The 27253-nt window shown below is 43.2% G+C and overlaps 1 protein-coding gene across 1 annotated transcript in view; it reads right to left on the bottom strand.

Moving 5' to 3' along the window:
* LOC311138874 (pleckstrin homology domain-containing family G member 4B-like) overlaps positions 1 to 27253 on the bottom strand; it is a gene marked incomplete at both ends in the record, with an annotated part of 135480 nt that overhangs the window by 39681 nt on the left and 68546 nt on the right. The window contains 5 exon segments of the mRNA XM_084173668.1: positions 269 to 392; positions 568 to 774; positions 1928 to 2177; positions 2442 to 3482; positions 4279 to 4476. Coding sequence (XP_084029794.1) covers positions 269 to 392; positions 568 to 774; positions 1928 to 2177; positions 2442 to 3482; positions 4279 to 4476 — 1820 coding nt within the window.

The following is a 27253-nucleotide window of genomic DNA, read 5'->3' as shown; positions in this document are numbered from 1 at the left end:
TTTAAACATGATTGAATATATAGGCCTTTGTAGCCTAATAGCCTACTGCAGTCATTTCGGTTTTAATTCGATTTTTTTTTTTAAATCCTTTGCTTGTTTGAAACAATTGCAAAGACATTGGTAACTTTGTATTTATAGTTAACTTTAGTAACATTGCTTTTGGGAAACTGGGCACAGACCAGTTGATCACCTACACCCTATACAAAATCACATATAGTAAACTCCCTTGAACTATCACCGAAGATGACTAGGGATTGATTGGTATTACCTGGGGATGGAGTGAAGGTAGAGTAGCACTTTACACACCTCCTGGGCGGACAGCAGAGGAGACGTCCAGGCCTGCCTGTCCCCATGGACCTCCAGCACGGCCCTGCCCACCCTGTCTCTGCTACCTGGGGGTGGAGGGGACAATAGAGGGTGTCATGGGGAGATAGAGAAAGTGTGGACCAGTGGCGTATTCATAAGGGAACACCGTAGCAATACGCTTTGCAAAGGAAAACATTTTTTTTTGTTTCTTATTGGACAACACTGGGTATCACTGGATGTCATGCAGAACAAACACAATACCTGGTAGACTGACGATACCCAGGTGAAGTAGGCCGCTGATGCTTCTGAAGATGGAGTCTTGGGAGGGGGGATATGGAGGAGCTCTGTATATGGGGGAGGGGGGTTGGATTGGAGGTGCTGATGGCTTAGTCTTTGGACTCTGGAGTTTGGTGTCAGGTCCGTTGGGGTGTGTAGTAGTGTGCGTTTCAACTTTGCCAGGCGGGGGATCTTGAGGTAAAAAAAATGACAGATACCAACAAGAAAGTGAATGTGTTTGCACTATTTATTGCATCTTCTCTGTTGTGTCTCTTCTTCTCTCATGTCTCTGATTATGTCTGTGTTTATAATTTTAATCAACTTAATCAGTGTTGTTCAAGACTGTGTTTAGACCTGTTCTAGCCTAACACCAACACAACGCATCCAACTAAACAACTAATCATCACATACTGTATGTTAGTGCTGGGCTAAAACAAAAGCCTGCACACAGTCTTGAACAACACTGATCAAGTTGATTAAAATGATAAACACAGAAAGAGACATCAGAGACGCATAATATATTTCTCAATAACCAGGGTTGAAGAACAATGCTCTACTGTAAAGTCTTCCTGGTCAAATTGCTTTGGCATTCAAAAAGACTTGACCTTTTAGCACTGGGAGCATTTATTTTTTAGACATAGATCTCAATGGCTGTCTTTCATATAAACCTTAACCTTACGTGCCACCGTTGCACTATGCACAGCCTTTAAACATTGGACATGCTCTCTCCCTGTAACCAAACACTTTGAGGCTGTTAAGCCTGGCTTTGATTTCTAGAATCCTAATTGACTTCATCTAGAGCCAACAAAGGCTTGTCTGTGCTCCCTCTCCCTCCCCAGTCCAATAGTCTCCGACAAGCATGTCTTGAGTCCTCGGAGGGCCCATGTGAGGGTGTAGAGAGGGAGGGTTTAATAGGGAATGGGGACAGTCCCCTCTCCTTCTTCCCTAGCCCCCTGCTTGACCTCTGAGTGCCCTTGTGAGTCCTCTTGTGAGGGTGTAGGAAACGGGAACAGTGTATTCTCCTCCCTCCTTCACCCCCTGTCTCTCTTCATAAAAGGAATGTCATGTTTATTACCATAGCCAATGGACACTGGCCTAATGGCCCCCTTCAACACAGCACACTCCCTTCAGCAAAAGGGGTCAAGGTTGAGTTTAAATTAGTTGGTGTACACAGAGATGGTTTTGGTGTCCCTTTGAAACATGCACTATTTATGAAGCAAGACAGTAAGCTGGATGGGGTACAACAATACTAGTCTATGTTGCAAATTTCTTCCAATACCAAAGACATCACTGTATGGTTCAGGTCAGCACAAAAGTGTGTAAAGGGAACAGTAGTCCCTCTTACCATTCTTTGCAGACTGCCAACTCTCCAGCTTGGGGGACACCAGGCCGAAGGCAGTGATTTTCTTACACTGGACACTGGGGGGGGTCATCTCTGGACAGATGTCACTGTGGCTCCTGTTGTTCAGTTTATGAACCAGAGGACTTCCTCTGGCAGTCTCGGACACAGTGGAGAGTGACCTGGGCTTGGCCTTGTGTTTACCAATGGTTTTCACTGCCTCCGGGTTCCAAACTGGCTTGGAGGTGAAGTCACACTCAAAGGCATCAACCACGCCCGGGTGAGGGCCCACCGGAGGTAAGATTAACATTGAATCAGGTCCCATTTGATGGGCTTTGTGGTTTGTTTGAAATTCTTGGTTATGGGGTTCCACTTGGCAGAGTTTATGAATGACTTGAGGTTCTTTAGTATGTTTTCCTGGTTCGTGAGTTACGGCAGGTTCGATAGATTTGTGTGTTATGTGATTTAGGTTTGGGGATTCCTTAGCGAAGTGCCCATGTTGGTGTGGCTCGTGACATACAATAGGCTCCTTATAGTGGTTACAGCACTCCCAGAGGTCCTGACCCAGAACTCTGGCGTGACCCTTGAAGCCTGACTCCTCCCCTCCGCAGGGGCCGGAAACTGGGTTGCGCAGTGCTGCTAGGTAGGAGTCCCTGTACCTGCACTTTAGTTCATGCCCACCAGGCTCTTTCCCTAGTCTCCTCTGGCTGCATGGTGTGCAAGGCTCCTCCGCAAACCTGAGGGTGCACCCACAGGGGGTGCTGCTCCCATGCGGTATAGGAGGAGGGGGCCTGACTGGTTTGAACAAAGGGAGAGGAGTAGAAGGGTTGGGATTCCTACTGCGTCCCGCAAGAGACTCTTTCTCCTTGGAGAACTCCACTAAATCCACATAGTCACCTTCGATCTCGTGGTAGTTCCAGCTGGTGTCCCAGGTGTTGGGCGACACCCAGCCCACAGGCTTGACTAGGGGTTTGGCATGCAGTTTGGGGACAGGTTTTTCATGGTCCCCATTGATTAGTTTCGAGGTACCATCCATGAGTCGCAAGGACACAGAGATCCCGTCCCTGGCAGGAAGGATCATGGTCTCCAGAGAAAGGGCGGAAGATGTAGAGTCGGAAGAGGATGGAATCTGCAACTGCCGTGACTCAAACGGAACGTCCCGGATAACACTTGGTGTAGTCATGGTCTTGGGCTTGACCAGAAACTCGGGGATGGCCACTTGCGCCCAGGGCACCTTCATCACTCCCTGGTCGGTGGAAAGCAGGCAGTGGGACAGCGGGGTGCCATGGCGGCCATCGTTCACCTCCCTCAGCCAATCAAGGGTAAAGATACAGGGGTAGGTGGTGTCGGGGATGGGGGTCTCCTCCACCTCATGGCAGCCCTCCTCCAGGAGACTCTTGAGGACGATGCGGGTTGCCTGTTCGCCAAAGGGCTCCAACTGCAGGTAGAAGTCTCCGGGGCGCAGCAGGAGAGGGTTGAGGGGGGCCAGCTGGATTACTGTCCTGTCGTGGAGGCACAGGGGCCAGCCCTCACAACGGAAAAGCACATCCGAGTATGCAGCCTGGGGAGAGGGAGGGAGAGATGGGAGAGTGGGTGAGTTGCATGGATTTATGATCCTTTATGTCAGAGTTTCTCATCGTCAGTCCTGCAGTAGGATTGCATTTTTTTGTTCCAGCCCAGCCCAGCACCAGCTCAACTGATCTCAACTAATCATCAACTCCCTTGATGAGTTTAATTAGGTGGGTTAATGCTGGACTAGAAGAAAAAATACTAAATGATCCAACATTTACATTCCCGGGGTTCCGACTAGGGGTGCACTTAAGCTATGTATTATGTGACATGAGGAGACTAGAATCCCAAACAAATTAGGCTTACTTCTACTTCAAAATTGCATTTTACAGACTGGAATGCAATGAGGGAAGGATAAATAACTCAAATTCACCTTCATATGTGCACTACTGAGCTGTGGTTATGAAAAACTAAAGAGAATCCCAGATTCTGGCCTAAACCCAACGTTCCTTGAGCCTCCAACAAAGACAAATGGAATCCTAGACTGTGTTCTCTTTTCTTTTGAACACTTTGAGGAGAAACAATAAAATGTGATCCTTTGCTGAGTGATGTCAGCTCAGTTGCATGTCTGGCTAGGATCCACAGACATTTCCTGAAGCATAAACAACAGCTTGGATATATCCCGCGACAGACAAGTCAACCTTTTGTTGATGTCTTTTTCTGTAATACAGTTAGAACCTCAACGTGAACCTCTGAGGTTTTACTGTTATTAAACCCAAGTTGCTCCATCTATTCCGTGTGTGCGCGTGTGTGTGCACGTCCGTGCGTGCTTGTGTGTGTGTACTCACACACGCCGCCTGCTGCACGCTCTCCAGGAGGTGTTTGGACGGGATGAGGAAGTCGAGCAAGCAGTGCAGCGCGTCACCGTGGAATCGCTCCTCGATGGTCCTAAACAGCTGACTGAGGACGGTGGGCGCTGTGACCTCAAAGGGCGGGAACAGAGCAGACAGGGCACTCTGGATGGACGAGTCCAGGGATTCTGGGTTCTGAGAGGGGGGTTAGGGAAGAGATATTTTTGTGTCAAGTCACATCCCACATCAACTAACCTGTTCACACAAGTCCCTTTGATTTAATTTCACTTTCATATAAGATAGGATAGCATGACCAAAGAGTGAATGATAATGTAATTGTACCCTGACCCTTTTTTGTCATTGCAGAAATTGGAATGCAAGTATGTTTGACAGAGTGCAAATCCCCAAATATGAGTGTGTGTGTGTGTGAATAACTTCAGAGGTGAGTGTCAATTTTGAATTCCACTAGTGTTGACAGCACCGCTTTGTTTGAAGAAAGTTAACATAACCGCAGAACGTCCAAAAAGATAAATACACTGTAAATGTAAAGCCACAGGACAGCTATTTTTCTTGGCCTTTACCCCTATACTGGGCCCTTTGGAATGCCTCAAAGCAAATCACTTTAGCGTCTGCAACCAACAAATGTTGAAATTTGAAGTACTGTACAGCAGTGAATGCTCCTCAGTAGAGGAAAGGGAGGATGATTTAGGTTTTTATTTTTTATATGAAACATTATACATATGTATCCTCTTTAGATAAAACTATACTAAATATAGTAACGTCAGCAAATACCTGATTAAAACACACTGTTTTGCGATGAAGGTCTACAATAGTCTCAACAACACCCTCTAGGGTAGAACCATGGTGTAGCCAGAGGACAGCTATTTTCCGTCCTCCTCTGGCTACATCGACTTCAATACAAAACCCAGGAGCCTCGTGCTCCTCACCCCCTCAATTATGACAACTTCCGGAGGACGTCCTCCAACCAATCAAAGCTTTTGCAGTATGAACTAACATGTTTTCCATCCAATCAAAAGATCAGAGAAGGAACCTACTACTACGCATGTGTGATTTAGAAGCGTGGTGAGTTGTATAGATTGAGACTGAATAGTGTAGTGAATTTTTTGTTGAAGAACACTTTTCATTCTCTGGAGTACACAGAAAGAGATGCCCACATCAGATTCAAGCTTCTGGGAGAAAGCTGCATTGATCATGTAATGGACGAAGGTCTGCGTATTCCATCTGTGCAACACAACGAGAAGGTAAGAAACGGGTGTTGTCAAGTGGCTTATTGACACTACTGCATTTTTGGCCATGCAAGAGTTGGCTTTTAGGGGGCACGATGAGAGGGAAAGTTCCGTTAACAAGGGCAACTACAAGGAGTTTGCAGAGGTAATTGCATGTTACGATGCTTTACTTGCTGAGTATATGGACGTTTCTACTGTCTTCTCTGGGATGTCGAAATCAATTCAGAATGATTTGATAGCTTCCATTGCATCATCTGTTAAAAGGGAGATTAAAAGAGGTTGACGCAGTGCCCTTTCCCACATGGCAAATGGAGAAACCACAGAGATCAGCGGTCACTAGCAGTGGTCAGTTATCATCAGCTATGTGGATGATCAGGGCTTTATTCAGGAAAGTTTTTGGGGCTACTTTGATGTGTCAAGTGGGCGAGATGTGCAGTCTGTGTTTGACTTAGTGAATTCTGAGATGAGTTTAAGTTCATGGAGAAACTTGTTGCCCAAACCTATGATGGCGCTTCTGTAATGGCTTCTGACTTAAATAATAATAATAATAATATGCCATTTAGCAGACGCTTTTATCCAAAGCGACTTACAGTCATGCGTGCATTAATGTTTGTGTATGGGTGGTCCCGGGGATCGAACCCACTACCTTGGCGTTACAAGCACCGTGCTCTACCAGCTGAGCTACAGAGGACCACTGGCCTGCAGGCAAAAGTAAGAGAATTAGCTCCGAGTGCCACCTTTGTGCATTGCTATGCACAACGGCTCAATTTAGTTCAGAGTCAGAGCACGAAGTCCATTCCCAAAGTTAAGGTTTTCTTTGCGACACTTGGCGGCTTCACCACTTTTTTGGGGAAGTCGACCAAGTGGGTGATGTTGCTTGAACAGGCTGGATGTGCATGCTTGACGAAAAATGCACCAACGCGTTGGAATTTCAGGAAAGACTAAAAACAGAGCTGCAAGTGTTTTATTGTGATGGGGAGATTCAAGGGAGATTCAAGCGCCTGGTCCTCTGCCCTCCTGGCTCACCCAAGGCCCTCTGAAGAACTGAAGCCCCTGATCCTCTGCCCTCCTGCCGTCTGTTATTCCCCATGTCCCATATGTCCTCTCATCCACTGGTGCATTAAATGTTTCCCCTCCAAGCACTGTACATTTTCTCTCATCACTGTATGTAGAGTGAATTACATTTTCAAATCAGTGATTCATGTGTAACTCAATGCATCTGCTATTTGTATTTGACCACTCCACTCCCAGTCTCAACTCTTTCCTGACATGAACTGAAGCCATGTCTCATGTGCACTCTCATCCACTGGCGCAATTAATGTTTCCTTTCCAAGCACTGTGAGTAGCCCATTCAATTGTCTCTCATTAATGCATGTAGAGTCAATCACATACACAAACACAATCATATTATTTCACATCAAGGAAATTTTACTCCTTGCTTGGACTAACTCATTCTTAGCTCTTTTGTCTAACTGTGTTGTGTCATTGTTTTTTGTCATCCCAGTCAACTCCTGTCCTGCCCTCAATGGAAGAGTTGAGTTCTTCTCAAACACCATCCATCCATGATGCGCCTGTCCTGCACTGAAGTCTAGCCTCTGAACACCTCAACCCCTGTGCAGCACTGAAGCCTCTGAACACCTCAACCCCTGTCCTGCACTGAAGTCAAGCCTCTGAACACCTCAACTCATTACATTTACATTTGAGTCATTAAGCAGACGCTCTTATCCAGAGCGATTTACAGGAGCAATTAGGGTTAAGTGCCTTGCTCAAGGGCACATCGACAGATTTTTCACCTAGTCGGCTCGGGGATTAGAACCAGTGACCTTTCGGTTACTGGCACTACGCTCTTAACCACTAAGCTACCTGCCGCCCTAACTCATGCTTCATACCGTCATTCAATCTTTTTTTTCATTTTTTTTTTCATTTAGCAGACGCTCTTATCCAGAGCGACTTACAGTTAGTGCATACATTATTATTTTCATACTGGCCCCCCGTGGGAAACGAACCCACAACCCTGGCGTTGCAAACGCCATGCTCTATCAACTGAGCTACCTCCCTGCCTGCCATTCCCTCCCATACCCTGGATGACGCTGGGCCAATTGCGCGCCGCTCCATTGGTCTCCCGGTTGCGGCCGGCTACAGCAGAGCCTGGATTCGAACCAGGATCTCTAGTGGCACAGCTAGCACTGCGATGCAGTGCCTTTGACCACTCGGGAGGCCTAAAGAGCTAATCACTGCGTAAGTAGCTCTTTCATGTTTGGATAAATACCATAGTAAACCAGCAACTCAAGGATTCTTGAAAGACAATCTCTATCTTATTTTTATTTTTTTATTTCAAATAAAGTTTCCCTGCCAGACAAGGATTGTCCTGACTTTCAAGAATCCCTGAACTAACACAATCTAATTATTACACATACACATCAACGATTCACTCTTTGCTTAGACTAACTCATTCTTAGCTCTTTTGTCTAACTGTGTTGTGTTATAGTTTTTGTCTTCCCAGTCATATCCTGTCCTGCCCTCAGTAGAAGAGTTGAGCTCATGATGAGCATATCATGCACTGCTACTCCCTCGATGAACTGGCCTTGTCCCATTCCCAATAATATTTACTATAAATGTATTCATTAAACGTTTTAGGCTAAAGTAATTTGTCTTTGATTATTTTCTATACATGCTTTGTCGTCTCCATGTGGTCCACATCAATACCGTGAGTCTACCATCCTCCTCAATTTTTCAAGTCACCAGCCTCCACTGCTGTACAGTGAACAGTATGGATGTACCTTTGTGGGCTTTTATAGTCTGTGGTTGTGCCTTCATATTCAGCATAGTCATCCACATCATACAAAAGTGATTTGAATGCTGCAAAGGAGGAACTATGTCCCCAAAACCAAAACATTCCTCTAAAATGTAAACATTTCATCTATATCTTCATTCTTAGTTCAAGATGGAAATAAAAACGGACATTTGGGAAAATTAAGGTTTCTGTTTGAGTGGTGAGATAAACTAATCAGAAAGCCTTTGCCATGCTCTAGATATGCTTAGCTCTGTCCTCTGTGAGTGTTTCATGTACTTCCAAGATACACCTCATTTGAGTTGGTATACTTCAAGCTGGGGAAGGGTGAGGTTCTGATCAGATTCAAGCAGACAAGTATGAGCGAGAGAAAGAAGAAATGTATGGTCTCCATCACAGGTCCCTGTAGAAAGGAAGCTGTATAAAAGGACAGCATTGTGCACTTAAGTCATGATGGTAGTGTTTACTACATACAGTGGGGAAAAAAAGTATTTAGTCAGCCACCAATTGTGCAATTTCTCCCACTTAAAAAGATGAGAGATGCCTGTAATTTTCATCATAGGTACACGTCAACTATGACAGACAAATTGAGAAAAGAAAATCCAGAAAATCACATTGTAGGATTTTTTATGAATTTATTTGCAAATTATGGTGGAAAATAAGTATTTGGTCACCTACAAACAAGCAAGATTTCTGGCTCTCACAGACCTGTAACTTCTTCTTTAAGAAGCTCCTCTGTCCTCCACTCGTTACCTGTATTAATGGCACCTGTTTGAACTTGTTATCAGCATAAAAGACACCTGTCCACAACCTCAAACAGTCACACTCCAAACTTCACTATGGCCAAGACCAAAGAGCTGTCAAAGGACACCAGAACAAAATTGTAGACCTGCACCAGGCTGGGAAGACTGAATCTGCAATAGGTAAGCAGCTTGGTTTTAAGAAATCAACTGTGGGAGCAATTATTAGGAAATGGAAGACATACAAGACCACTGATAATCTCCCTCGATCTGGGGCTCCACGCAAGATCTCACCGCGTGGGGTCAAAATGATCACAAGAACGGTGAGCAAAAATCCCAGAACCACACGGGGGGACCTAGTGAATGACCTGCAGAGAGCTGGGACCAAAGTAACAAAGCCTACCATCAGTAACACACTACGCCGCCAGGGACTCAAATCCTGCAGTGCCAGACGTGTCCCCCTGCTTAAGCCAGTACATGTCCAGGCCCGTCTGAAGTTTGCTAGAGTGCATTTGGATGATCCAGAAGAGGATTGGGAGAATGTCAGATGAAACCAAAATATAACTTTTTGGTAAAAACTCAACTCGTCGTGATTGGAGGACAAAGAATGCTGAGTTGCATCCAAAGAACACCATACCTACTGTGAAGCATGGGGGTGGAAACATCATGCTTTGGGGCTGTTTTCTGCAAAGGGACCAGGACGACTGATCCGTGTAAAGGAAAGAATGAATGGGGCCATGTATCGTGAGATTTTGAGTGAAAACCTCCTTCCATCAGCAAGGGCATTGAAGATGAAACGTGGCTGGGTCTTTCAGCATGACAATGATCCCAAACACACCGCCCGGGCAACGAAGGAGTGGCTTCGTAAGAAGCATTTCAAGGTCCTGGAGTGGCCTAGCCAGTCTCCAGATCTCAACCCCATAGAAAATCTTTGGAGGGAGTTGAAAGTCCGTGTTGCCCAGCGACAGCCCCAAAACATCACTGCTCTAGAGGAGATCTGCATGGAGGAATGGGCCAAAATACCAGCAACAGTGTGTGAAAACCTTGTGAAGACTTACAGAAAACGTTTGACCTGTGTCATTGCCAACAAAGGGTATATAACAAAGTATTGAGAAACTTTTGTTATTGACCAAATACTTATTTTCCACCATAATTTGCAAATAAATTCATTAAAAATCCTACAATGTGATTTTCCGGATTTTTTTTTCTAAATTTGTCTGTCATAGTTGACGTGTACTTATGATGAAAATTACAGGCCTCTCATCTTTTTAAGTGGGAGAACTTGCACAATTAGTGGCTGACTAAATACTTTTTTCCCCCACTGTATATGCTAGGCTACACATGTCTGTTTCAGATAGTCACGGCAATAGGAACTAGGAACTAGGCCACATTTATCTGTGGTTGTGCCCCGGTTTCTGCTACTTCGACCAGCTGTGGAGAATAGTACAAACAAAACAGATGGAAGCAATCGGGGAAGAGGTTTAAAGGGATGTTACACGCTAAAATAAAAGTTTGTTATACCATGAAATGAGTGCCTTTTGTGTCCCTTTGATATTTTATGTAGAAATTGTGCACCAATATTGAATTTTAAAAGACTGTTATATTCAATGAAGTGCCCTTTAATATAAACTATATGGAGTATTCAATATATATTTTTTCTATGAATAAAGACTTGCCAATGTGCGAAAATTCGGTATTTTGACATGTCCCTCCGTGCACCCTCTGTGACTTACAGATTTTAACACACTTTTTCTCAAAGTTTTCACCATTGTAAAGCCCTAATTATTTTGATGCCTTGACAAATTCAGTTGCTGAAGATTGTTATTTATTTAATGTGATTAGTGATTCATGTTAAGGTACAAATAACCTGTCCCTCATTTTAAGATCTTTACGTGAACTGAACTCTCGTTTTAAAATGGTGAAACTATTCCTTAATTATTATTATTTCAAAAGAAACATTGAATAGTGAAATCATAGTGTAAAAGCAGCTGGGCTGGTTCTACTCTTTTTGGCCGTTTTGTGATGGACAACTGAGTGGTTCGAGTATAACTGTTACCCACAGATAGACAGGCTAGAAATGTTTTAACAATGTTTTGTGAAGCTTGCATTCAATTGCCCTACCATGTTGTACCAGATGTTTGTAAACGAAGTAAATGTAAACAAACAGCATATAGCCTCAAAACATGGTTAAAACTATAATTTTGATATCATGGGTCCTTGCATCCATAGCTTTGTCTATGAATGTGAGATTGGTTACATTTCTCCAGACCCATCCCTAATTTTTTTACCAAAACAGGGGCAGGTACACACCATTTTGTGTTGATCCCTTTTTCATACTACACTGAACAAAAATATAAACGCAACATGCAACAATTTCAAAGATTCTACTGAGTTACAGTTCATATAAGGAAACCAGTCAGTATCTGGTGTGGCAACCATTTGCCTCAGCCCGACACATCTCCTTCACATAGAGTTGATCAGACTGTTGACTGTGGCCTATGGAATGTTGTCCCACTCTTCTTCAATGGCTGTGTACGCTGTCGTACACGTCGATCCAGAGCATCCCAAACATGCTCAATGGGTGACATGTTTGGTGAGTATGCAGGCCATTGAAGAACTGGGACATTTTCAGTTTCCAGGAATTGTATACAGATCCTTGCGACATGGGGTGATGGCGGCGGATAAATGGCACGACAGGATGAATGGGCCTCAGGATCTAGTCACTGTATCTCTGTGCATTCAAATTGCCATCGATAAAATGCAATTGTGTTTTTTTTGTTCTGTAGCTTATGCCTGCCTGCCCATACCATTACCCCACCGCCACAATGGGGCACTCTGTTCACAACGTTGACATCAGCAAACCACTCGCCCACACGATCCCATACACGTGGTCTGCGGTTGTGAAGCCGGTTGGACGTACTGCCAAAAGCTCTGGTGGACATACCTGCAGTCAGCATGCCAATTACACGCTCCCTCAAAACTTGAGACATATGCGGCATTGTGTTGTGTGACAAAACTGCACATTTTAGAGTGGCATTTTATTGTCCCCAGCACAAGGTGCACCTGTGTAATGATCCTGCTGTTTAATGAGCTTCTTGATATGCCACACCTGTCAGGTGGATGGATTATCTTGGCAAAGGAGAAATGCTCGTTAACAGGGATGTAAACACATTTGTGCACACAATTTAGAGAAATATGCTTTTTGTGCGTATGGAACATTTCTGGGATCTTTTATTTCAGCTCATGAAACATGGGACCAACACCTTGCATGTTGCGTTTATATTTTAGTTAAGTGTAGTTTGACAACCCTGTTTGTAAGCTTTTAAATGATATCAATCTCAACCATTTTATATTTTCCAGTGCTGCAAAATGGGTCAACTTTGAGCACCTTTATCTCTTTTATGTGTTAGCATTCAGGTCCAAAAACTCACTTTCTGAGCACTTCTACAATGGGCAAATATTTATGAAAGGTTTCGTTCAAATCAAAAGGGGTGCTGTCAAAAAGTGATTGAAATCAAATGGATTTACCCTTCAATCAAAGGTCACAGTTCTCTGCTGTGGCATCTGTCGTGATGGGTGTGGGTCTTTGTCCTCCCCATTTAAAGGGACACACACACACTCTCTCGCTTTCTCTCTCTCTGTCTCTCTCTCTCTCACTCTCACTCTACTACTATTGCCTTGGGCACTGGTCAACGAAAGCATTGAGCAGACCGCTCTTGAATTTCAACAGCTATGTAAACAACCTGTCAAGGTGTGTGGACTGGCATTGTTCGTGTTAGCTTTTTAGCAAGGTCAAAAGCTTACAGGCGTATAAGATAACCGCAAATCTCTGACCTCCAACCAAATCCTGGTGAGGCATGGACTGACAAGACAAAAGCCCCTCTAGGCTACAGACCACGACCCAGACCACAACCCAGGGAAAGTATAAGCACTCCATAGAATGCTCCAAGGAATGTCACCTGTGATTAGAAGTGATGGTTTGTGGGTTCAGAGAGAGAGAGAGAGCAGTGACACGTTGGTAAACTCTAGTGACTCATCATGCTTGTCTGGCCGAGCAGTCCCAGATGACACATCTACCCAAAACAACACCACATTATTATGTCTGTGTGGACACAAGGCGGCGGGCAGGAGAATTCCCCATTGTTCCCTAAACAAGTGATGACTAAAATAACAGCTAGAGATTTTTATCAGTGAAACGCAATTAAGCTTTCATGGAGCATACAGCTCATTTTCAAGTAATGTACCTTTGTAGGGGTGTAGAAATTATGTTGAATATAATAATAAACTATATTTAGAAATCTGACTCCAATATTATGTGAATAAATGCAACAGGCCCTGTGCGTCTCTGGAGGAATCTAGTCAAGGTAGCGAGCCTTGCATCACCTCTCAGTATGAATACAATGAACATGTGTCTAATTTGCACCGCTATGAAATTATTGAGAGATACACATAGCTAATCCTGGCAACAAATGTTCTAGTATTCATTTATTGAGGCAAGCAGATCAGAGATGTCAAGGTGGTACCGAAGCATGTGTAGTGTATAGTGTAAATAAAAAAATGACCAATGGACCACAGGAGGTTGGTGGCACCTTAATTGGGGAGAACGGGTCCGTGGTAATGACAGGAGAGGAATCAGTGGAATAGTATCAAATACATCAAACACATGGTTTCCAGGTGTTTGATGCCATTCCATTTGCTCCGTTCCGGCCATTATTATGAGCCGTCCTCCCCTCAGCAGCCTCCACTGCAATAGACCTACTAAATTATAAGCGTACAGCCAATCAAATAATTACTCTGTAAAACGAGGAATGGATTTACTCAATTCAGTTAATAGAATTTATTAGTCACTAAATAATTAAAACTCAAACAATTACAGTGTACATGAAATGCATGAAACATTACAGACTACTCAACGTAAATGACTTTCAACTAAGTAAGACTTAACGTGGTTACACGTGTCTTCAGTTAAGAATAATCTCTAAGATAAAAAACTGTGTGATACACACAGGAGCTTGGTAACAAGTTCTCAAAGTATGAACAAATTCAGTGCCCTTGTAACCAAATTCAAGCAAAAACTCACCCCCAACCTAAATGAACATTTCTTTGCACTTTGCTAGTCAAAACAAAAGACAGGAAAACACACCCAGATTCTAATCTAATCAACTCATTTTAAATGATAGGGGCGCACCACTGTGTCAGTTTCCCTGTAACAATACATCCATAGCACTTACAGTACAATAAAACATATCAAAATGTGTAGCTCTTCATGAACTCTTGAAACAATCCAAACATGACAATTTAATTCACACAGTAACATTCATTTAGTCGATTCAAGTTTTCTTCAGTCTTCACACCAACGTGTCCATGCTCCCAGGGTTCTATGGGAACATCCCTCCCCGGAGAAAACCACAGACAAGTTGTGTTTGAGCCCTGTGATAGCCCACAGATAGTCAGCCTTCCAAACAATGTCATACATTATGATTGAGTCATCAAGTCGCTAGTCGCGAGTATCATCTTCTCTTATTCTTCCACTACACCTTTAGTGCATTTCACTATACTCGACTTGAGTGGGTTGAGTCACTGACGTGATCTTCTTGTCCAGTTTTGCACCCCCGCGGGTTTGTGCGGTGGGGGAGATCTTCGTGGATTATACTCCGCCTTGTCTCAGGGTAGTAAGTTGGTGGTCTGTTAAGATCCCTCTGGTGGTGTGGGGGTTGGTCGGCCCTGTCCGGTGGTATCATCGGACGGGGCCACAGTCCCCCGACCCCCCCTGTCTCAGTCTCCAGTATCTATGCTGCAATAGTCTATGTGCGGAGGGACTAGGGTCAGTCTGTCCTATCTGGTGTAATTATCCTGTCTTATCTGGTGTCTTGTGTGATCTTAAGCATGGTCCCTCTAATTCTCACATCTCTCTCCCACTCTCTTTCTCTCCCTCCTGGAGGATCTGAGCCTTAGGTCCATGCCTCAGGACTACCTGGTCTGATGACTTCTGGCTGTCCCCGTCCCCAGTACACCTGGTCGTGCTGCTGATCCAGTTTCTGCTGTTCTGCCTGCGGCTATGGAACCCTGACCTGTTCACCGGTCATGCGACCTTATCCCAGATCTGCTATTTCGACTCTGCCTCTCTTGCTCTCTCTCTCTCGCTCTACCGCACCTGCTGTCTCGACCTCTGAATGCTCGGCTATGAAAAGCCAACTGGCATTTACTCCTGAGGTGCTGACCTGTTGCACCCTCTATAACCACTGTGATTATTATTTGACCCTGCTGGTCATCTGTTAAGGTATGAACATCTTGAAGTACGGTCTGGCCTTAATGGCCACATACTCTTATAATCTCTACCAGGCACAGCAAGAAGAGGACTGGCCACCCCTCAGAGCCTGGTTCCTCTTTAGGTTTCTTCATAGGTTCCTGCCTTACTAGGGAGTTTTTCGTAGCCACCGTGCTTCTACATCTGCATTGCTTGCCTTTGGGGCGTTTAGGCTGGGTTTCTGTATAAGCACTTTGTGACAACTGCTGTGGTAAAAAGGGCTTTATAAATACATTTGATTGATTGGTTGATTGATTGATTGATTGATAGTGTAACTTGTACCGTATCCCTCATGCATCATGTGTCAGCAAGTAGAGCAACTTTCAATGACCGCACGATATAAATGGGCTGTATAGAAGGCAAGATGCTTGTTTTAGTGAACACATGTATAATACATGTGCAGTACATTTGTAAATAAACTAAGAAAGAACAAACTGCTTTAAGGTATAAGAAGGTCTGTATTTCCAACTTCCGACGTGCAACAACCCCTTTCCCTGTTCTCAGCATGTCTCATCCCCCCCTCCATTCTTCCCCTCTTTTCCTCTCTTTCTTCAGGAGAGGGTTACTCCTGTTGGTTGGTGGGACAGTACTGTCTTTGTCTGAGACCCTCTTGTAAACCTCGGCTCAGGGCTTTGGCAAAGTGGCACACAATTGAAATAAGCCATTTGAAATCCTTTTAATGCTGAACCGCCTAATAAGAAAGGCCCCCAACAAGACAAGGCCCCCTGCATGTATCCACCCATCCATCTATCCATCTATCTTGCTTTAGCAAAGTCTTGTGTGCTGCCTACAAGTGGATTTGGCAGGGCCTATATAGCACCAGTTTTAACAGAACTGTAAGACTCTCAGGCTGTGTTAGGGAAATTAAGAGGCCACATAAACAGTGTATTGGGTATCTGATGTTTTGTTTGTCCTTGTCCTCAGAAGGGCCAAAATTAAATTTGGTCCCTGTGGGTGTGCTGGGATTCCAACTCAAAACAAATGATCTGAATTTTGAGTTACAGATGAAAAAATATATAGGCCTATACTGTACTATAGACATTAGTCATGCTGAAAATATGCAAGTATTGTGCCATGGCTCTGAGGACAATGGGCTTAGTGTAATTAAATGCCACCATAAACCATGAGTATTGCTTTGTATGACAATTTAATCAAATCATATTTTTATTTGTTACATGCTTCGTAAACAACAAGTGTAGACAAAAAGTGAAATACTCACTTACTAGCCTTTCCCAACAATGCAGAGAGAAAAAAAGAGAAATAATACAAAAATGCAAAAACAATAGCACAAGGAATAAATACACAATGGGTAACGATAACTTGGCTATATACATGGGGTACCAGTACCGAGTCGATGTGCAGGGATACAAGGTAATTGAGGTAGATATTTACATTTAGGTAGGGATAAAGTGACTAGGCAACAGAACAGATAATAAACAGTAACAGCAGCGTGTGATAAATCAAAAGAGTTCAATGCAGATAGTCCGGGTAGCTATTGGTCAACCACTGGGGAGCCAGGCCCACCCATTGGGGAGCCAGGCCCAGTCAATCAGAATGAGTTTTTCCCTACAAAAGGGCTTTATTACAGACAGAAATACTCCTCAGCACAGGTTCCTTACCTTAACGATGAGCTTGGAGGGCACTATGGTGTTGAACGGTGAGCTGTAGTCAATTAAAAGCATTCTCACGTAGGTGTTCCTTTTGTCCAGATGGGAAAAGGCAGTGTGGAGTGCAATAGAGATTGCATAATCTGTGGTCTGTTGGGGCGTTATGCGAATTGGAGTGGGTCCGGGGTGTCTGGGATGATGGTGTTGATGTGAGCCATGACCAGCCTTTCAAAGGATTTCATGGCTACAGATGTGAGTGCTACAGGGCAATAGTCATTTAGACAGGATACCTTGGCGTTCTTGGGCACAGGGACTATGGTGGTCTGCTTGAAACATGTACGTATTACAGACTGGGTCAGGGAGAGATTGAAAATGTCAGTGAAGACACTTGCCAGCTGGTCAGCGCATGCTCTGAGTATGCGTCCTGGTAAGCTGTCTGGCCCTGCGGCCTTGTGAATGTTAACCTGTTTAAAGGTCTTACTCACATCGGCTATGGAGAGTGTGATCACACAGTCGTCCGGAACAGCTGATGATCTCATGCATGGTTCAGTTTTGCTAGCTTCGAAGTGAGAATAGAAGGTATTTAGCTCATCTGGTAGGCTCGCGGTTGGGTTTCCCTTTGTAATCTGTTATAGTTTGCAATCCTACAAGTATCAGAGCCGGTGTAGTAGGATTTGATCTTGGTCCTGTATTGATGCTTTGCAAGTTTGATGGTTTGTCGGAAGTCATAGCGAGATTTTTTATAATCATCCGGATTAGTGTCCCGCTTTTTGAAATCGGCAGCTTTTTAACTCAGTGTGGATGTTGCCTGTAATCCATGGCTTCTGGTTGGGATATACGTACGGTCACTGTACGGTCACTGAATCCCGGAACATATTTCAGTCTGTGCTAGTGAAACAGTCCTGTAGCTTAGCATCCGCTTCATCGGACCACTTCCATATTGAGTACGTCACCGGTACTTCCTGTTTGAGTTTTTGCTTGTAAACAGGAAGTTGCACAGGTGACATGCTGGTAGAAATTATGTGAAACGGATTTGTTTTCTTGCATTAAAGTCACCGGCCAGTAGGAGCATTCCCTGTCATATTTTGGCCAAAAGCAGCAGTGGTTATGATTTAAATGCAGAATCCTGAATAGTGGAAATTGCATCCTTCCATTCTCCTGTCCTTGAATTTAGTGTCATGCTTTGGTAGGTGAAAGTAATATATAGTTCAACCTGGCTTTCATCTATTCAATCATGTCTGTTTTATGTTTGCTTGGAAGAAAGGAAGGATTAAAAAAAAGCTTTCCAAGTGAGCTCCTTACATCTCAACACCATCACCAATGCCCAACATAGATGCACACCTGTGGAACTGGGTCAAATGGGGCGCAGGGTTGCCAGGAAGTGTGGCAGGATTTGCACTGGGCTCACCACACATGCAAACACTCAACCTTCAACCTCAAATCTGGCAATCTGGCCCAAAGAAAAAGCCCCTAGTGTGAGAGCAACAGCGTGCAGCTTTTTAGATGTTTTACTTTTTTTTTCTGGCACTTTTCCTACAGCTGAACTCTGATGACCCACTTAGCATGACAAAACAATTAATTTCTTCATCTTCTGAGTATTCCCAAAGCTTGCTTTTCGGGAAAAACATCAGGAAAAGTACTTGCTTGTTTGTTTTTGGGGAGTTGTAAGTATTGGCTCCCCGAGTACCGTTCACCAGGTTAAATAGGCCAAAGCATTGGACACAGCGCCAATAGGGGTGGTCTTAGCCCGTAAGGCATCCCATTTACTCTTGGCACTCCAGATATCACGGTGAATGATTTGTCGTGCGTAAATGCTGATGTGAAGACACTGGTGTGTAGTGTGTGTGTGTGTGTGTGTGTGTTTATACGAGCTAATGTATTTGTACTTTGTGACATCTGCTGATGTAAAAAGGGCTTTAGAAATACATTTGATTTTATTTGAACGGCACTGACATTTGCTGTGTTTTTTTTCTCATTCTCTGCTCATGCTAAGTTCTCTCTGAGTCAAAACATTTCCTAAAGCAACAGTTCCTAACAGTGGGCGAGCTGTGGAGTGGCTGCAACAGCTGCAGTATCACAAGACAGAGAGCACACGATACATAGAGATCCATAACACCATGCTAACTTATAACAAGATACATAGAGATCCATAACACCATGCTAACTTATAACAAGATACATAGGGATCCATAACACCATGCTAACTTATAACTGGGATAGACACCGATACTTCGACCATCTCTGAAAGTATTAGGGCCGGGACGATAGTAGTATCGCAATATTTTTTCCAGGCCAAATTTTTTTACACGAAGCAGACCCAACTCTGGTCCTTTAAAAACCTGTATGTAAAATATTGTCTGCTATAGCTTGGAAAATAAATACATGTGACTCTGGATGACAACATAATGATCTATGTTTCCTATATTAGGGCTGTTTTCCTAAAGAAGCTTCGTATTTTGTTTCCTTGCCACGATACTGACGAGTATCGCAATACTGGAAAGTATACCACTAAATTGCATAGACTCTCCTCCTGAATTTATTTAGCTGCTTATGACATCCTACATATCCATAAATTGAGGTCAAATTCTAATTTGGGTGAACTATCACTTTAACTTAAAGTAAGGAGAAGACCCACCATTGCAAACCACAGTTTGCTTAGAAGACACAAATGACCTACAATCATTCTCTTCCTGAAAAGACAGACTGCTACACCACCTTTGATGCTCAGTCTAGGCAGGAAATCAATATGTTACTCTTACTCAGTCCCTGGAAAGACTTCACATGAGAAACTCACTCTTAGAAAAGTTATTGCCACATATTAATACTTTCTCTGAATAGATGCCAGTAAATCTAGATCACAACGCTATAGACTTCCTCTGGCCTGACCCACATTGAACTAGAGACAGTAAACCCATATTGTAATACACTGCACCAGTGGTGTAGTATAAATCAAATCAAATCAAATTGTATTGGTCACATACACATATTTAGCAGATGTTATTGCGGGTGTAGCGAAATGCTTGTGTTCCTAGCTCCAACAGTGCAGTAGTATCTAACAATTCACAACAATACACACAAATCTAAAAGTAAAAAAATGGAATTAAGAAATATATACTGTAAATATTAGGACGCGCAATGTCGGAGTGGCATTGACCAAAATACAGTAGAATACAGTATATACATATGGAATATAACATGGTATAACATGGTCTATTGAGATTTCAACCCCAGCCAAGGTATTTCTGGGTCTGGGGCAACGGTTCTTCAGTTCTCAGGAAGGCAGTATTGATGCTCACTTCCTTAGCCATCCACTACATTAACACCAGTAGACTGCCCTACCCTATGTCAGTTATCTGAATGGGCTAAACAGAAAGGCATTACAACTAAAACTCAAATTTTACAATGACACACTTTACGCTAAATCCCATCCTGTACACTTTTATCTGTCGCTGCTGAGATGGGAATCTTCGACTGTGTCTGAAAACTAGCTGTCAAATCCTTCCTGTGCTGAAATGTGGCATTTGTAAATGTGGCTCATTGCCACATTTGCCATTATGTAGAGAATCTTGGAAACTTTCACTGACTACATAAATAATGGAATCTACAGTATGTACTGTATGAGTGTCATGTTGTGGTATTGTGCCGTAATATTGTGAAATATCCTTCATGGATAAAGTACTTCTTACATACTGTATTCCCAATAGGGTTGGTTCAGTAAATCAAATATTGTGTTGTCATCTAAAGAGAACTTAATACACATGCCAAAGAAAGAGTTCCAAAATGTATGATACGGGCAATTCCACGATAATGGCATTTCGCTGAGACTCAGATTTTTCACTTAAAAATTTATGTCAAACAAATACCATTGATTTCAAAGTTTAAAAAAACATTCAACTCTATGCACAGGGACTAATCTTAACCATTTATACTGACATCTTTACAAAACACATTTACTCGAAGAACTGTGCAGATGCAAAGTTTGGTAACAGAATTTCGGTAAAATCTCCCTCAGTTTATGTGACCAGTGTCAGCTATGACATGACACCTTCACTTTGAAAAAATATTTTGGGGTTATTTAACTACAGTAAGTGAAGTGGATTAACGCCCGGTAACAGAATTACGGTAACGGAATTTAATCATGGGTCCCAGATCTGTACTATACAGAAATGCATAATTATGGTTATGATTATCATTCTCTTCATGGTGATGTATCCTGAATAGGTACAAAGGTAGAAATATGCAATATCCTTATTTTGCATATTTGGGTATTATTCTACACATTGCTATTATTTTAATGAGCTCCGCCCCACAAAAATACATTTGGTTGGTCCGGACCACACCAAAGCTGAACCAATCATAGACGTCTATGTTTCACAAGTTTGGACATCAAAGTACAGCACAGTAGAGCTTAGTAGAGAACAGTACAGCACATTAGAGTAAAGTCGAGTATAGTTCAGTACAGTACATTATACTGTACTCAACTCTAGTGTGCTCTACTGTACAGTACTGAACTATATTCTACAGTACTGTACTGTACTGAACTCTTCTGTGCTCTACTGTGCTGTACTGTGTTGTCCAAACTTGTGAAACATAGACGTCGATGATTGGTTCAGATTTGGTCCGGACTGGACTAAATCTAAACCAATCATGGACGACTATGTTTGGGCCAAATCAAGGACGGTCCGGACCAGACCAAAAATCGACATCTGTGGACGTTGAAATTAAAGCCGGTCTGGACCGTACCAAAACACGACGTCTGTGGACGTTGAAATCATAGCCAGGGTGGATTGACCAAATTTCAACTACTTTTCAACGTCCATAGATGTCTGGTGTTGGTGCTCAGTGGGTAAGAATGCTGGTTTCAGTAAATGGAAAGAGAGGGGGCTCATGTGTAGGTGTCAGTAAGATCCGGGAGAGGTGACATTAACTGGAGAGAGAGACAGGGAGAGAGATAGGGAGGGAGGGAGAGAGAGAGGGAGGGGTTGTCTAGACTGTTTTCACACTTGCTTTCACCACCAGACAAGAGAAAGAGAAAGAAAACAGTTATGAGCTGAACATACCAGTATGCCAGTGGAAGGGAGCACAGGAGCAGGTGACCCAATTGTGGTTTGTGACTAAAATGAGTTTTTAAGAGATTCTCCGGTACTTTTGTATACTTTTTAGCCAGTAGTTCTGAAAGTAGTACTCACAAGCCAAAAGTGGTCCCAGAAAATTGCGTACTATGCAGAGCTGCCGGAAAACGTATTGCGAGACAGCATTTGCCTAAGTTTCAAAGCAGCAGCACCGACTGTGCCAGTAAATTCTCAGCACATTTTAGCGTTCCATTTCAACATTTACCTGCTCTGTCTCAGTCTACATTTGAAAACCATTGAAGACTACACGCAGAAAGGTTGTGCTATTTGTATTTGAGCAATACGATTGGCAGTTCATTCAAGCGCCACAACTTATTGAGCAATACAGAAGTTGATAGCTACGTTCACAAAGCACACACGAGCTGTCCTGAGCAAAAGGAAGTGCACATCAATCTTCTCGTTGAGCTTATTTATTTTAGGGAAAGTGATTTACAAAAGTAAACCTTCAATAGTGAACATACTAACAATATGCTGGCTACTGTTGATAGTCTGCAAAAATAATGCTACAAAAATAGTCTTTAGCATTTTTCTGTAGCCAGGTCGATATCTCTTTTGGAACGCATGGGGAGCATCGCTGCACAGCTATTTTCAGGTCTTTCCAGAGATGTTCGATTGGGTTCATGTCCGGACTCTGGCTGGGCCATTCAAGGACATTCAGAGACTTGTCATGAAACAACTCCTGCATTGTCTTGGCTGTGTGCTTAGGGTCATTGTCCTGTTGGAAAGTGAACCTTCGCCACAGGCTGAGGTCCTGATCGCTCTGGAGCAGGTTTTCATCAAGGATCTCTCTGTACTTTGCTCCATTCATCTTTCCCCCGATCCTGACTATTCTCCCAGTCCCTGCCGCTGAAAATCATCCCCACAGCATGATGCTGCCACCACCATGCTTCACCGTAGGGATGGTGCAAGGTTTCCTCCAGAAGTGACACTTGGCATTTAGGCCAAAGAGTTCAATCTGGGTTCCAGAGAATCTTGTTTCTCATGGTCTGAGAGTCTTTAGGTGCCTTTTGGCAAACTCCAAGCGGGCTGTCATGTGCCTTTTACTGAGCAGTGGCTTCCGTCTGGCCACTATACCAAAAAGGCCTGATTGGTGGAGTACTGTAGAGATGGTTGTCCTTCTGGAATGTTCTCCCGTCTTCACAGAGGAACTCTGGAGCTCTGTCAGAATGATCATCAGGTTTTTGGTTACCTACCTGACCAAGGCCCTTCTCCCCTGATTGCTCAATTTGGCCGGCCTGCCAGCTCTAGGAAGAGTCTTGGTGGTTCCAAACTTCTTCCATTTAAGAATGATGGAGGCCAGAATTGTTTTTGTACCCTTCACCAGATCAGTGCCTCGACACAGTCCTATCTCGGAGCTCTACGGACAATTCCTTTGACCTCAATCATGGCTTGGTTTTTGCTCTGACATGCATTGTCAACTGTGGGACCTTATATAGGTCCTGAGTGGCGCAGTGGTCTAAGGCACTGCATCGCAGTGCTAACTGTGCCACTAGAGATCCTGGTTCGAATCCAGGCTCTGTCGCAGCCGGCCGAGACCGGGAGACTCATGGGCGGCGCACAATTGGCCCAGCGTCGTCCAGGGTAGGGGAGGGAATGGCCAGCAGGGATGTAGCTCAGTTGATAGAGCATGGTGTTTGCAACGCCAGGGTTGTGGGTTCGATTCCCATGGGGGGCCAGTATAAAAAAAAGTAAGTCGCTCTGGATAAGAGCGTCTACTAAATGGCTAAAATGTATATAGACAGGTGTGTGCGTCTCCAAATCATGTCCAATCAATTGAATTTACCACAGGTGGAATCAAGTTGTAGAAACATCTCAAGGATGATCAATGGAAGCACGTGAGCTCAATTTTGAATCTCATAGCAAAGGGTCTGAATACTTATTTATTTTTATTACATTTGATGAGGATTTGATCAGGAAGGTATAATATTGGCAGGTTGTTATATTAACAGAACATTACTTCTACAGTATTATGTGAAGTATGGTTTATTCTACATGCAACAACTGTTTCACTTAAATTATCAAAACACTGGGAGACCCATGAGGCGGCTCACAATTGGCCCAGCGTCGTCTGGGTTAGGGGAGGGTTTGGCATGCACGCTGACTTCGGTCGCCAGTTGTACGGTGTTTCCTCCGACACATTGGCAGTGTGTCAAGAAGCAGTGAGGCTTGGCACGGCTGTGTTTCGGAGGACGCATGGCTCTCGACCTTTGCCTCTCCCAAGTCCATACGGGAGTTGTAGCGATGGGACAAGACTGTAACTACCAATTGGATATCACGAAAAAGGGCTAAAAAGTACCAAAGCTGAAATGTCTTGAGGCAATAAGTATTCAACCCTTTGTTATGGCAAGTCTAAATAGGTTCAGGAATAAAAATGTGTCAGTTTTAGCTAGAGATATTTTTTTTTGCATTGGATGTGTCTCAATCCACCGATGTTGCACTTCTACATCTGCGGTGAAAGGTGACAGAGCTAGAGCGGTGTTTGTCAGACCATGAGACATCCCGAAAATGAGACTCTCACGAAAACAATGGTGTTGTGTTCTCCGTTTTGCTCTACGACCCCCACAAGCGTCTTGGGACTCGTCTGAGGTTGATACAGCCGACCTGCCAACTTCTGTCTGTAGCGTCCGAACATTTTGGGCTACACACTAATATGACCTCTCTGTGGAAAGGTGAGACTCTCACGAACACGTACATGTTATTTTGCTCTAGGACGCCCACAGGCCTCACAAGACTCGTCTGAAGGTCCCCCGGTGCCAGTTGAAAAAATGAATGGGAGTACAGTATATATGGAGACTGTTCAATGCCAAAAATAAGGGGTTAAATACATGTTAAATACACAAATAAATATCTTATATCTCTCAGATATAGGACAGACACTTCAGAACAAACTTCCTTTAGATTTATTGGGGGGGACTATCTGTTGTTCCATGTAGTGAATCTGTTTTTCAATGCGTTTGTATGAGCTAATGGCAGTGACAACGGTGACTTAAACAGTTACAGAGTTTAATGGCTGTGATAGGAGAAAACTGAGGATGGATCAACAACCTAATTGACAGAGTGAATTATGAAAAGAATAATGGGCAAATGTTGCACAATCCAGGTGTGGAAAGCTCTTAGAGACTTACCCAGAAAGACTCAGCTGTAATCTCTGCCAAAAGAAATTCTAACATGTATTGACTCAGGGAATTGAATACTTATCTAATCAAGATATGAGTGTTTTATTTTTCATAATTTTTATTAATTAATGTTTTTACAAACATTAGAATTTTCCTTACACTTTGACAGAGTATTTTGTGTAGAAAAATTACAATGAAATCCATTTTAATCCCACTTTGTAACATAACAAAATGTGGAATAAGTCAAGGGGTGTGAATACTTTTTGAAGGCACTGTACTTAAGATCAGCAACTGCACTCTTCTCATATTACTCTGTAGGCTACTGACTGATGTAAAGCTTCCTCCTTCCAAAACACTGTCATGTCTCAGTGGTCTCACCACTTTAGGATTCTTCATGTGGTGCAACCGGTGTCATTAATTAGTCCCTATTGTGAACAAAATTAGTCCCCGGAATTTGACAGTGTTTATAGAGCAGCTCACTAAACTGAAGAATCACATTATACCAAAATGCAAAACACTCAGCCTGATATACTGCCCATTGTGCGAAATACTCCCACTAGCCTTATACAGTCATTGGCTATTCCTAGTATGTGTGCAATTCACATCAATTAAATACGAATCAAAGGGCTTAAAGTGATGACCACAGGACAATATTTCGGGCACCACTGTGAAAGCTCTGTGGCAAAGAGGGTCAAAATGAAAGCCCAGCACAATTACCCACACTTCCTCCACATTATCTCTATTACCTGATAAACTGAGCGTTCATTCTTCTCCGTTAGATACTCCTTCAGTTGTCAGAGAGGAAGCTGGGAGTGCGGTGTCATCAGACACAAGGAAGAGTGCTTCATTCTATAGCTAGAGGACTCCTGATATCTCCAGGAGTGTTAAGTATAAGTTTTGTCTTTATCTGTTGTTGTCTAGTACTGTCTTTTTGCTAGCTAGTGCCATATACTTTTAGCGCTGCCGGTCTTCCTAGAGTCCTACTTGGTGTGTGAAATGCTGACTGCTATTAACTTGCAGATGATTGTTGACACGTCAACTAGGATTAAAGATGTACTATACAGAAATCGCTCCACCATTTCCTGGTTGCTAAAGTTGTAATAGTTTGCTTAATTTCAGTTTATGTGGCAAAACAAGCTAGTATAGTGGAGAGAATCATTGTACCATCTAAACCGCTGTGAAATATCTTTACCATACCCCAACATATTGTATTTTCAGATGTTCGAAGCTGGTGTACAAAACCGAAAGTAAAAGACTCAAAAACGGGAAGCATAGAAATAGCGCACAAAGAACAGATCTACCGCTTCTTAGACATGCTTTCAATGAGAATGACAGACATTTCTGTTTGAATTTGGTTGGGTTGCCCAGAAAGTTACATACTGCCATTGCAAACAAAACAAAGACCATTTGCTGCAGCTTCTTTTCTCTCTAGTGGTGGGACACTTGAGGGGCTTGAGATGCTGTGTTCAGTTCGCTGCATGAAACGGTGTCCCTAACAACATACACTGTGCAAAATGGTAAGTACTTGTAGTGACTGTTAACTTTAATCTGAAATAAATAAGTGTTTAATCAACACTATCAAGGCCATACAAAAAAGCAGTACTTGCTGCAGAAGTACTGCTAGCTACCTTGATTTAATTTCCATTTAGAAAAAGTCAATAGGTAACTTTCTTTGCTATTCACCTATGAAAACCATACTGTACTCTGTATCTCAAAGTTTGCAGACAGTGTGCTTTGAAAAAAAAATGCATACAGGACACTCTCCATTTATGCATTACAGAAGAAGCCGCTGAGAAAGACAACCCACTCGTTCACACCCGTGGGTTATTCACTCAGTAGGTCAGTGGAGCACCGCAACTCACAGACCTGGAAGAGGTAACATAAGACAACGGAGCCAAAAGCACATGACAGCTCAATAGAAAAAGTATAATTAGTTACCATCTTTCTGACAGTATCTCTTCTATCCTGCAGAATGTTTCTTCACATTTTGTCCTGATAATCCTGTCCAGATAATTGACTCTAGTGAGAGTGA

The sequence above is a fragment of the Coregonus lavaretus genome, assembly GCF_964263955.1.
Source record: "Coregonus lavaretus genome assembly, chromosome: 12".
Lineage (NCBI taxonomy): Eukaryota > Metazoa > Chordata > Actinopteri > Salmoniformes > Salmonidae > Coregonus > Coregonus lavaretus.
The sequence above is the reverse complement of the archived record's forward strand: the minus strand, read 5'-3'. Positions and strand labels throughout refer to the sequence as shown.